This window comes from Chiloscyllium plagiosum, unplaced genomic scaffold (assembly GCF_037043375.1).
Source record: "Chiloscyllium plagiosum isolate Xiang-an unplaced genomic scaffold, Cpla_swu_hap1 HiC_scaffold_2, whole genome shotgun sequence".
Lineage (NCBI taxonomy): Eukaryota > Metazoa > Chordata > Chondrichthyes > Orectolobiformes > Hemiscylliidae > Chiloscyllium > Chiloscyllium plagiosum.
In genome coordinates, this window is record NW_028270140.1 from 127,226,067 (window position 1) to 127,239,404 (window position 13,338).

The 13,338-nt window shown below is 41.0% G+C and overlaps 1 protein-coding gene across 1 annotated transcript in view; it reads right to left on the reverse strand.

Moving 5' to 3' along the window:
• The window catches only part of LOC122557914 (uncharacterized), a 116,703-nt gene extending 105,439 nt beyond the window's left edge, over positions 1-11,264 (reverse strand). The window contains exons 1-3 of the mRNA XM_087994025.1: positions 11,156-11,264; positions 8,976-9,173; positions 5,723-5,840 (exon numbers count right to left, since the gene is read on the reverse strand). Of these exons, the coding sequence (XP_087850151.1) occupies positions 5,723-5,840; positions 8,976-9,164 (307 nt within the window). The 5' untranslated portion in view covers positions 9,165-9,173; positions 11,156-11,264. The remainder of the gene's footprint in view (positions 1-5,722; positions 5,841-8,975; positions 9,174-11,155) is intronic.
• Positions 11,265-13,338: the final 2,074 nt, after the last annotated feature.

The window sequence follows — 13,338 nt, forward strand, 5'->3', positions numbered from 1 at the left end:
GCCCTTTACTGTTATACAATGAACGTTTTTAACCTTGTCCACTGGATTCATACAATGGATACTTTTCCCCTTGTTCGCTGACCTTGCATACTGAATGCTTCCAATATTGTTAAATGGCTCTACATAATGACTGCTTTTCCACCTTGTTTACCCATTACCCTTGCCTCCAGCACCCCATTGTTAACTAAGTTCTTATCTGACCCGAGTCATGTTCAGCTGAACCTCGTTTCACAAAACTCAGAACTTAACTCTTCCTCTGCCTACGTATACCCTAAACATAAGTTCATAGTTCCTTCAAAGTAGGGTCACAGGTAGATAGGAGAGTAAAGGCGGTGTTTGGTATGCTTTCCTTTATTGGTCAGAGGATTGAGTACAGGAGTTGGGAGGTCATGTTGCAGCTGTACAGGACACTGGTTAGGTCACTTTTGAAATATTGCATGCAATTCTGGTCTCCTTCCTATCAGAAGAATAATATGAAACTTGAAAGGGTTCAGACAGGACTTAAAGGGGTGTTGCCAGGGTTGGAGAATTTGAGTTATAGGGAGAGGTTAAATAGGCTGGGGCTGTTTTCCCTGGAGCGTCGGAGGTGGAGGGGTGACCTTAGAGAAGTTTACAAAATCATGAGGGGCATGGATCAGGTAAATAGACAAGGTCTTCTCCCTGAGGTGGGCGAGTCCAGAACTAGAGGGCATACGTTTAGGGTGAGAGGGGAAAGATATAAAAAAGACCTCGGGAGCAACGTTTTCACGCAGAAGATGGTATGTGTATGGAATAAGCTTCCAGAGGAAGTGGAGGCTGGTATAATTGCAACATTTAAGAGGCATTTGGATGGGTATATGAATAGGAAGGGTTTGGAGGGATATGGGAAAGGTACTGGCAGGTGGGACGAGATTGGTTTGGGTTATCTGGTCGGCATGGACGAGTTGGACCAAAAGGTCTGTTTCTGTGCTGTACATTTCTATGACTCTCTGCTAGCATAATAGTTATCCTATTACATGATTGTTTTATTACTGGTTTAGAGGCCCGGACTGAAACTCAAAGGCAAGAATTTAAATCCCACACAACAGCTAAATGATTAAACCTGACACACAAAACTAATTTAAAGAACAGTTATCACATATTGTTATTGACCCAACTGGTTCATTAACAACTCTTAGGGAGGGAAATCTGTTGTTCTCTGCTTGTCTGCCCTATAAGCGACTCCAGAACCTCAAAGTGGATGACTCTCAAGTGTTTTGTGAAAAGGCCTAACTAGCAACTCAGCAGCAGCTCACCACCACTATCAAAAGGACAACTGGAGTGGGCAATAAAAGCTTGCCTTGCCAAAGGCTACTGCATCCATGAAGTGAAATAAAAATACAAATCACTCAAAATACAAATGTATGGTATAATACCTGCCAAATGGACTGCTCAAGACAGATTGACTATGTTCGCCTTATGTTCATTCTAACACACATGAAACAAGAGCAATCTTTTCTTTTAAAAATACTTCATGATATATGATGATACAGTACTATCAGTCAATTTATGAATAGTCCATTACCTAATGCACTTGAAAATTTATTAAGAGATGTTCATTTTCCAGATTTGAGAAGCCTCTCCCTCACAACAAGCTAGCATTTCTCTGCATTTTCATCCAAATACCCATCAAAAATCTTTTTCTGTAACTTAATGAACAGAGTTTTGCACTGTGTTTACCTAACATTCACAGAAACGATGGTCGAGTAGTAATATCACTAAACTAGTAATCTGGAGACCCAGGTAATGTTCTGGGAGCTAGGTTCAAATCTTGTCTTGGCAGATGGTAGAATTGGGCAGCATGGTAGCTTAGCATTCAGTACTTGCTGCTTCAGCACCAGGGACTTGGTTTCAATTCCACCCTCGGCTGACCATGTGGAGTTTGCACATGCGTGTGTTTCCTCTTGGTGCTCCAGTTTCCTCCCATAGTCCTAAGATGTATAGGTTGAGTGGACTAGCCATAGGAAATGCAGGGTTGCAGGTCTGAATGGGGTGCTTTCAGAATGGCCTGCTTCTACACTATAGGGATTCTATGTAACTTGCATTGAGCTGAAGGACTGGGAAGATCACCCAAGATTTCATGTGGAAAGTGTTTCCTTGATAAGCTAAATACCTGAGTAATGAATAAGAACCTGATGGATGAGCAATTCCAAATGTGCCTGAAAAGTAACAGTATCTCCAGATTACTAGAAGCATCATCAGGATGAGATATGACCATGTTAATTGACAATGAGGAAGTGCCAGCAGATTATATTCAGGCTAAATCATTTCAATGGACAGGAAAAAAGGGTAGCAAAACAGGTACAGGAGATGATAGGCAATTAGTGAAGTATCACTTCATTGTAAAATCGTGGAATCTACCATATTATTATCTATTATCACAGTTTAAAATTACCCAGGCTAGCAACAGTCAACATAGATACAGAAGGGTTTGAGTCTGCCTTTAAAGAAACGAATGCAGGAAACGCAACAGGAAATTCATGCTCAGCAAGCTTCCAAGCAGCTGCACAACAACCACACAATCTATTTTACTAATTTTGCCTAAGAAATAAACATTGAGCAGGACACTGCCTTAGCGTGCGAACAACAATTCTTCAACTTGAAACTTTATGGTTTAGACTTGTATAAAAAAGGGTTGAGTTCCAGAAAATCACCAGCATGGCTTAGAGAATTTTATGTCTGTGGTTTTGAGAGGTGGCAGTATAGAGCAGGATGTTTTTGGGCTCAGACATTGGCAGCGATAGCATGGCTACTTTATTAAAGGATAATGTTAAGAAACTCAGTTCAACATTGTTGAATTTGCCCAGGATAATAAAAGAAGTTGTCTAGCAGAATCAATAATTGCACCTCAGAAAGTACATATTTTCCTATTGCATAAGGGCAGCATGGTGGCTCAGTGGTGAACACTGTTGCCTCAAAGCACTAGGGTCCCAGGTTCGACTCCACCCTCGGGCGACTTTCTGTGTGGAGTTTGCACATTCTCCCACTACAAAGGATGTGCATGTTAGGTGGATTGGCCATGGTAAATTAGCCTTTAACATTCAAGGATATATAAACTAGTTGGACTAGCCATGGGAAATACACAGAGTTACAGGGATAGGCTAGGGGACTAGGTTTGAGTGGATGCTCTTCAGAAGGTCTGTGTGAACTTGATGGGCTAAATGGCCTGCTTCCACACTGTAGGGATTCTATTCAGCGGAATGAGTAAACAGAAAACTGCAGATGAAACGGAATGTAAACCTGACACATTAGAAGAACAAGCAACAACTTACATTTATATAGCACCTTTAACATGTACATACATTTCAGGCTCGTCAGAGAAGCATAGCAAGATCAAAATCTCAGCGACACCCAAACAGGGGATATTAGAAGGGTGTGAAGATGTTATATCAAACATCTAGTCCAGGAATAAGTTTTTAAGTATTTTCTTAAAAGAGGCAACCGAGAGAGACAGAGACAGCGAGAGAGGAGGACATAGATGTAGGCTTGGAATTCCAGAGTTTGGGGCCCAGGCAACTGAATACACAGACACTAATAGTGGAGAGCTTATGATTCCAATTTCCCAAGAAGCCAAAATTAATGGAATGCAAATATCTCGAAAAATTGCAGGATGGGATGAGACTACAGAGATAGACTATGAGGTGGTGCAATGCTGCCTGACCAGGAGCCGATGCAGGTCGGTGAGCAAAGAGTAACAGGAGGTCAGGGCCACCAACAGTTAAGACTGAGGCAAAGTTTTGGTTGACAATTAAGAATGAGCCAGTTTGTTGTGGGTCTGGAGTCACATGCAAGTTTGACTAGATTTCCTTCCCCAAAGGACATCACTGAACCAGATGGGTTTTTCAGACAAACAATGTTTGCTTGTTTATAGTCGTCATTACAAAGATTAGCTTTACATGCCAGATTTATTGGTTGAATGTAAATTCAACAAGTTGTCTTGGTGGGATTTGAACCTCTGCCCCCAGAACATTTCCTCTGGACCTCTGAATTACTAACCCAGTGACATTATCACTACCTCACCATCTCCCATAATAGAGGGAAATACATGCAAGATCAGCCAGGAGTATATTGAAATAGTCAAGTCGATAAATAACAAAAGCACTAATGAGGGTCTCAGTCACAGATGAATAGAAATGGGGGGAAAAGGTCAAGTGTTTTGGAGGTGGATATAGGTTGCACAAACACAAGGTCGGAAACTCAAATGTGACGTCAGGGTGTGTGGAGATTTAGAAGGGATTAGAGTTTTAACCAGTAGAGTTAAACGTCAACAGGTCATACTTGTTTACCTATGGTTGGAATCCACTTATGAGAGATAAATAATGGGAGTCTTTATTTAAAAGAAACCTTGCCCATGTTTTCTGTGAAACTGAGTCCAAAAGACACACAAATGGAGGACTTTGCTTATTTTGATACAATTTTTAACTTTTTGAGATGACTTAAGGAATCACAAAACTCAAGTCCCAGCTTACTACTCCAGCAAGGTGCAACAACCATGGTTTTTCAGGATGGAACGGTCAAGGGTTATTATTCTGAGGTGACAGGGTGCTGGCAGTAGACGTCGGACAGACAGAAACAGCACCTGAGGGAGATAATATTGTCTAATATGTGGGTCAGAAGCTCAGCTGCACAAATAGATCGCTGATAAAATGGTTTGGAAATTAAGAGGAAGCATTTGTGACAGGAGTTCAACACAATGGTGTTGGGTTTCCTTAATATTCAACTTGAAGAAACTGTATGTTGCTTTGGGACCGAGTGTCAGCCATGTGGCTTTGATAACAAGGGAAAGAAGGGATTAGGAGAGGTGGCGAATGTGTGGAACCAAGTATTGTCATAAAAATGCTGATCACGTGCCTTTAGATCGTATTGCCATATATAGATGACAAAGAGGAGGATCTTTGGGGCCTTTGCTTTTGAAAAAAAAAATCCATTAACTACTCTTACAGCAAGCCTCAGGAATCTTCCATTGTTCATTGGAAGAGAAATGGAATACAGTTCATGAATGCAAACTGATATATTTCATCAAAATATTCATTCACGTACTGAACACAAGACTGCTTATAGAGCAAACATTCCAGATTAGCTACAGACAAACACATTCCAACTGGACTTATACTGTAATAAACACCTTGGCACAGCTGAAATTTCACTGTATCAGAGGCCAAATGAGTTCTGTAACAATCACCATTTTATAAAATGATGACAGTCCAATTCTGCAGACAAGAAACATTTGGTTCAATTTGTTGAAAATGCATCAATTTTTCACAGATGGAAAAAAAAATCTAAGAAAAAACGCATTCTGAATTTCAGATTCTGACCTAGATCTAAAGCAGTTCTTTTATTGCAGCTATCCACAAGGATTGCACTAAGTTAGTTTTTAAACTTAATGGCATTCAGCTTCAACTAATGGTCTTCATGAGTTGGGGGAGGGAGAAGAAACCCACAATGTAATGAACAGGTCAGGTAACATCCCAACCAGGGAACGTCATGGTCTGCATGGTCAAAGGACATAACATATGGTTCTCACTCATCCACTAAAGCACCAGGGAAAGAGAATATTTTAATGCTTATTCAAACCAGATCATGCAGAAAAACTATGTCATTCCTAAAGCTAGTGGCTATTCTAACAATCTTTCAAGTTGTTTTACAAAAAACATCTGCCATCTGATATTTAAAACTCTTGAAAAATACAACAAAAACATCTTACCATTCTTGCTGACATCCAATTCCCTGAGATTGACGAGATTTGCAATGGATGCTGGCAAAACAGTCAGATCATTATCCGGCAGGCTCAGCTTGTGCAGGGACTGGCAATTGAACAGTTGCTGTACAGCAGAAGATGAAATGAAATTATATTAGATGAAGATGCAATAAAAATGAAATCAGAACATAAGCATTTAGTAGTGAAGCTCAAAATGTGTATGGAAACTACATGGTTTTTAATCTTTCAGACATGGGTTAAAGCAACGAAACTTTCCACCAGTCAAGTTACTACATGAGCAACAACTACAGTGATACACAAGAAACCCAGGTATAGTTAAACAATGGTTTATTTCATCCTTGGGGCTCTTAAAACATAAACTAAGTGTTAACTAATCAATTTGGTTTTTCTGACCATACAGACTTTTGCCTCAGTGCATTTTGAAGGTTCTTTTACTTACATTTTCATTACTGGGCGGAGTAATTTCACATTTACAATCCTGGATATGTCGTCATTACATTTCAGACTTTAAACTCTAGCTGCTTCCTCTTAAAGTGAGCATCTTGGACAGTTCCTTGCTGCCTATGCCCTGAAGCATTACTGTCCGATTTCTGGGTAACCTTTTGCTTGACCGAAGATTGAATGCATGATCTTAGCTAGAATTCGTAAAAGAAACAAGGAATGTCCGTGCAGAGGGCACCAACCTAAGTGTCTAAAGAATCCAGCTGCATCAGCAGCATGAGTTCATAACCCAACACTGTTGCATTTTTCGGTTTATAAGTTCTGCAGATCTTAAGCCATCTCAGACTGTCAAAGCACCCTAACATTTGATAACGTGAAGATGCCAGTGTTGGACTGGGGTGGACAAGGTCAGAAGTCACACGACACCATGTAGTAGTCCGATAGGTTTATTTGAAATCACAAGCTTTGTAGCACTGCTCTTTCGTCAGGTGAACTTTTTATATCACAGAATCATCACACTGACTCTCTCAAGCTGCCTAAACTTTGACAGGCCTGGGAAAGGCACAACTCTTTTTCAAACTGTCTTCTTAAATCGAGCCTTTCTTTTGCTACCATTCAGTACTCAGCAGGCGGCCAAACAACTTCAACACAACATTATTTCAGGCTTAAATGACCAAACAAATTGAACGGTTATAGGTTGAGTCAATAATAGCAGTAACATAACATTTGTACAGGAGTTAGGTTTCACCAGTTCCTCATATGAGAAAATAGCCACACAAACCATATAACAATGCATTTTAATATCTGACAGTTTTGTTTTGCCGTTTACACTATCTCCAGAAATTGTGTAATTTACACAATACGCAGGAACAGGTCTTACAGCTCAACTGGTCCACGTCAGTATTTATACATCACAACAGTTTTCTCCCAGTCCTCGTCAGTGAACCCCATTAGCATCCTTTTATTATAGAGTCATAGGGACGTATGGCATGGTTCCTGTTAAAATAAACTGCCCTCAACTCCACTTTCTAACCACAAATACTTTTCCTGCACTTTGTTGGATTTATTGGATATTATCTTATCTTTGTGTTAGTTTTAATCTCCCTAGAATTGGAAAGGTCAACATCTCACATATCAAGCACTTTCTATCTTGAAAACATTCATCAAGTTCTCTCTGAGCCTTCTCTTCCAGAGAGAAAAGAAGACCTCCAGACATTTCAACCCCTTCCTGATAAGCTACAGTCTCTGTTCCAGGATCATCCTTACAAAACTTTTTGCATCTTCTCCAGTCACTCTACATCTTTTCTACAATTATTGAGATCAGAAATGGAAACAAATCCGGAGAAAGAAGGGAACAGAAAAGAGGAAATTAGAGGCAAAAAAGATGGCAAAGGAGGTTTCTGTGCATGTACTAAGCTGTTGGAGAGGTCTTCCTATCAAACAAAAAATTACATGAGTTACATTTAACTCCGACAATGAACATTCATCAACAGGGTTTTTGGAAGCCAGGTAATACTTTGAATGGAGAAAAGCAACCAACAAGCAGGATGTAGGGTAGGTGTCGGAAATGCAGCCAATGATGACTGATGCAACACCTGGTGGTTGACTGAACTGTGCAAACTGTGATATATTGCTCATTTGGTCAAAGGACAAGTGGGGAATTCAGTGTTGGTGGTACCTGGTTTTCATTTTTGCTCATTTCATACGGTGCTCATTTCATCCACTCTCCATCTGGAAGATGAAATTTGTACCAAGGAAGAAGAGGGATTGTCCTTGGCTGAAAGGCTGAGTAAATGGGGTCCATAATGAAAGGGTCTCTTCATTTCAACATAAAAGATCCTAAAGGTTCTGGACAGGATTGATGCTGAGGGGTTGTCTCTACAGGTCAGGAAATTTAAAATGTGCAGGCATAGTCTAAGGATGAGCAGGCTATCATTTAGGATTGAGATGTTACACAGAGAATTAAGAATCTTTGAAATTCTCTACCTCAGGAGGGTTGTAGAGATACTACCATTGAATATATTTAAGGTTGGTCTCTCTGGGCATAAAAGGAGCAAGCAGACAAGTGGATTCAAAGCCGAAGTGGGCGGTACAGTGGCTCAGTGGTTAGCAACTGCTGCCTCTCAGTGCCAGGGACCCAGGTTCGATTCCAGTCTTGGGCAACTGTGTGTGGAGTTTGCATATTCTTCTCGAGTCTGTATGGGTTTCCTCTGGGTGCTCCTTGAGACTTTTTTCCCCACTTTAAAATTCCCTTTGTTCATCCATTTTAAATTATTCTTTCACTATTTGGGAAGAATTTTGAATTTCCCCCTTCCTAGTTGCACGATTCACTCATGAGATTATTGGTTTTCACCCATACCATGAGGTGGTCTGTCATTGGGCTGTAACTGAGCAACAGTACTGAACTGGACTGGACTAAGTCATCCAGGCTGAACCACCAAAAGTTAAGGACAATGGTCATTTTGAGCGAAGAGTTTCCAATAACCAACCAATCAATTTATAATGATTTAGCCAAAAGGTGGATAACTATCAATTGAGTTTCTGGTGAGTATTTGTAGACTGTTTGAAGGATGGAATCAGATTTTCATAGTGCTGACGTAAAGATGTTAATGAAAATAAAGTAAGCAGCAGAACATCCTTTGCAAAACTGCAACAAACCTGGAGTAGGCCAAGTACAGAATCATTCTAAATATGTACTGTAACTTTGGAGGTACTTTCTCCGACAAATGGCAGCCGGGAATGGAATTATACTCATTGTTTACAGGAACTAAAGCCTTCCCAAAGAAAAACAGCTCACCTTTGGAAGCTCTTCAATCTGGTTAGCATCTAAATAAAGTTCCTCCAAGGTCTTATCAAAAGGGAAAATCTCTTTGGGAACCTGCTCCAAACTGCAGTGAGAATAGTCCAACACAGTGACAGCTTCTTCCTCTCCCCTTAGACAGCGGCATGGCACCAGCCTTCCAAATAAATTACGCTTTGTCGTCATGATCAAACACTGCAAACAAAACACAGACTCAATAAGGCTTTGTCACTGTAGAGAGACAGAAAGAAAAATCACTGTGTACGCTCCACTCCACACCAATAACGTTCAAAATACATTTTAAACTTCAGCAACATCACAGGCAGCACAAATTTCCCTGTAAACTAGAAGGTGTTTAAATATCCTGTATGCTAGGTCTGTTTTCAGTATCAAATGATATTTGATTTAGAAATCATTACATTATAAACAAATTTCAAGAAAGGATCCTGAAATCCCTTGATGCTACTTAATTTAATGGGATTGTTGTGCTGTTCAGCTAAAGGAGCAAAAGACGACAGACTGTCTATTATAAGCAAGTCAATTTGGATCAGGCCCATCACTCAACAATACAGTTCACTCCAAAAATATGTACACAGCCAGCATGTGAATAACAACATTTTGTTTTACACTGTGTTCTTCAAACCCTTTTCTTCAAAAATCTTCACATATGTATTGATATAACAGAGGCTAGCAAATACCTTACATTCCTCAGATATCATGCGCTACAAAACCACACACTTAGTGAAATTATGTAAATCCTTTTTCAATGCCCCCAGTGTTTCATACAACTCCAATATTTTAGTTAACTAAGTTATTTCAAAGGACAGTTGCATGAATTAATTTAGATTATGGGACAGGAAACTAGATCAAGATATTGGGAAGGGGATGATCGCAATTTACCACAGTGTTGATCTATGCAATACATCAACCCGGCTGTTCGGTGAAGAGGGAATTTTAACAAGTCACTATCTACATCCGATAATCATGCGTGTCTTTTAAAAACAAATAAAAACAAAATGTGGTCCATAATTGGAAGGTGGGGGTGGGGGGGAGGGAGGGAGGATAGAAACTCAAAATACAAGGCATTGTCACTTCCTGCCTTCTATAAAAAGCTGTCCTGTATCTACAGGGATTTCAGTTGATGTCTCGGTGATGAAAAGAGCAGGTCATGTGAAGCAACTACTTCATGACCCTTTCATGTGTCACTGGGGAACTGGAATACATTTTGGAGATGGTACTTGTGACCATACTGGGTGTTACCCCAACCCAGGACAGGCAGTGAGCGTCACAGAGAGGAGGGGTCCCCCCTGGGACAGGCAGTGATCGTCACAGAGAGGAGAGGTCCCCCCTGGGACAGGCAGTGATCGTCACAGAGAGGAGAGGTCCCCCCTGGGACAGGCAGTCAGCTTCACGGAGAGGAGAGGAGAGGAGAGGAGAGGAGAGGATCTCCCCCCCCCCCCCCCCCCAAGGACAGGCAGTCAGCGTCACCGAGAGGAGTGGTTGAGGTAACGTTCCCATTATAAGGGCTGAGGTAAAGCAACTAATTTAAGGGTAAGTCATGGTAAGGTTGCTCAGCTGTGGATTACTCCTTTAGTGTCCAGAACACCTTTGCGTGCAGAATGGTTTGGATTTACATTTTGAATCTGGAAAAGCATTTGGAGTCACTGTGGCATACCCACAAGGGGTGGGGTCGGCTCGACTGGGGGTCTTTTTTCAGGAGAATGCAAAGATTGGTTCTGGATTGATTCAGCTTCATGGCCTGAGGAAGAAGAAACATGTCTTTAAGATGCTGCAAAAATATAGACAAATCACAAAAGCAACTGGTAAAGCTTGATGTCAATAGGGAACAAATGAATATTTCTGCTGCTGCACATACCACCTGCAAATGAAAAATGTTGGCTCCCTGGTGGGCAAGGATGCCAATGAGCAACTGCAGGCCACTCTGAAGGGAGAGGGAGAACCACTAGATACTAACATGGACAATGACAATGTAGGCAAAAAGCAGGGTGCGGCCCTACAGTCAAAATGTGGGGAACTCGGAAATACATTAATAAGCTGGACCTCAAAAGATTGTAATCTTCTGATTGCAACATGCGAGTGAAATCAGTAATAGAGAAAATCTGAACGCATACATGGCCGGAGGATGGTGGGAGAAGGAAATTTAGTTTCGGTGGTACCTGTACAAGTTGGAAAGGTTGCACCCCAGCAGAACAGAGACCAATGTCTTCAAAGAGGCATACACAAATACAGTTGTTGAGGATTTTGAGTGGCGGGGGAAACTGGGACCTGGGCAGAGAGACAGAGAGAAACAAAAATATACATGAAAAGTAGAAGAGTAGACAGCAAGAGTAGAGGCAGAGGAAGCAACGTGGACAGCAAATCATGAAGGAGTACAAAAACAGACGTGTTAAAGCGTCAAATAGACAACTGTAAGGGCACTATATCCGAATGCACAGAATGTTTGCAACAAGGTAGAATTAACAGTACAAGTAGATGTACAAGGGTATAATTTAATAGTGATTACAGATTCATGTCTGCAGGGTACAAAGGCTGGGAACTGAACATCGAAGGATATGTAATCGTTATGAAGGACAGTCAAAATGGAAAAGGAGCTGAGATGGTATCATTAATGAAAGATGAAAATCAGTACAACAGTGAGAAAAGATACTGACGCGGGAAGTCCCGATGTGCAATCAGTCTGGGTGGAACCAAGAAGCAAAACAAAAAAGATGAAAAACATTAGTAGATGCCTATAGGTTTGCAAACAGAAGTAGTGAGGGAGGGGAAATTGGTGATGCATGCGGTAAGGGTGCTCCATTAAGCATTGGCAATTTTACTCTACACATAGAATTGGCAAGCTACATTTACAATCATACTGCGGTGATTAATTCCTGGAATGTACACAAGATGGATTTTTAGACCAGTACACTAAGGAACCAAACTCAGAGCCAGGTTATCCTAGATTTCGTATTCTGCAATGAGAAAGGGCTATTTAAGCAAATTGTAGTGAGAGGTCCACCAAATTTAGTTTCCTTACCCAAGACATACCTATTATAGCTAGACTCCAGCAAAGGTTCATCAGACTGATGCTTGGGATGGCAGGTTTGTAATATAAGGAGAGATTGGGTCAAATGAATCTGAATTTACTGGAATTTTGAAGAATGAAAGGGAAGAGGCTCTCAATGAAACATACAAGGGCTGGACAGACTGGGTGAAAGGACAGTGCTTCCCCTAGCTTTGTTTTAGAGGGTGGGGGGGGACAGCAGATCACGGCCCAAGATATGTGCAGGCTACTTTGGACTGAGACATGGAAGGTTCTTCCCCCAGAGGGTGGCAAAGCTATGGAATTCCCTACCACACAAAGTTGTAAAGGCAAACTCACTGAATATGTTTGAGAGAGAAGGGAATAAATTTCTAGAAGATGAAACAGCCTAGGGGTATGGGGAAAGAGTGGGAGTATGCATCAAGATAGTGGATCAACTTTGACCATGCTGAATGACAGAGGGCCAAATCACCCAATTCAGCTCTCACTTTCTATATTTGTATGTTTCCTGTTCCTAAATTTTATTCGCTGAGCTTGCTGATGTCAGTAAAGGAGCCAGTGAGGTTTCCAATTTGCTACAAAATCAGATGTTGCAGAATCAACAACTATTACCTTGCCACCAAATCACAGGTTTGGTGATACAAAAAGTTCCCTTTAAATCAAACTGACCAGTTCTTACCAAATTATGGTTCAGCTGTCAACTTTTAAAAGTAAAGAAAATGGTACTCTCAGTTCATTGCATCATAGCAAATGGCATCCCAAGCTGTAGCGCCACAGTTAGAGAGTGCAGGTTCATTTTACACAAAACATCAAGCTGTAACTTCTGCCGTGTCACTGTCCACCTCGAAGACCATGCAAACCTCTTTTTGAAAATCTCCCCTCAATCTTCTGATCTCTAATGAATACAATCCCAGGATCCTCAGCCGTTCATCATATGTTAGGCAACGGTTGCTTGATTTTACTTCCGAGCTAAACTGTCATACAGATTACATTACCCCACGGAAAGGCAAAATGGAGGAATGAAAGTAGTCATGCAATTTATTTTAAACGCTGCCTGCCAACATGCCTGAGTGATCTGGTTACCATGGGAACAGGGGCCAGGTTGAGACTTACTGGGAGCAAGGTACAAAGCAAGTGCACCTGAAAACAAAAAGGAGAAGCAACTGACTAACGGAACATAGACTTGTAATCTTCAAGTTTTTGAACAGAAAGACATTTTGCAGATACAAAAGGATTTAGCTAACCAAGTGGAAAAGACACAGAGTCTTCAGCAAACCACCAAGCAGAACACTGGACAACGGTCAGTCTCAGGTCAAA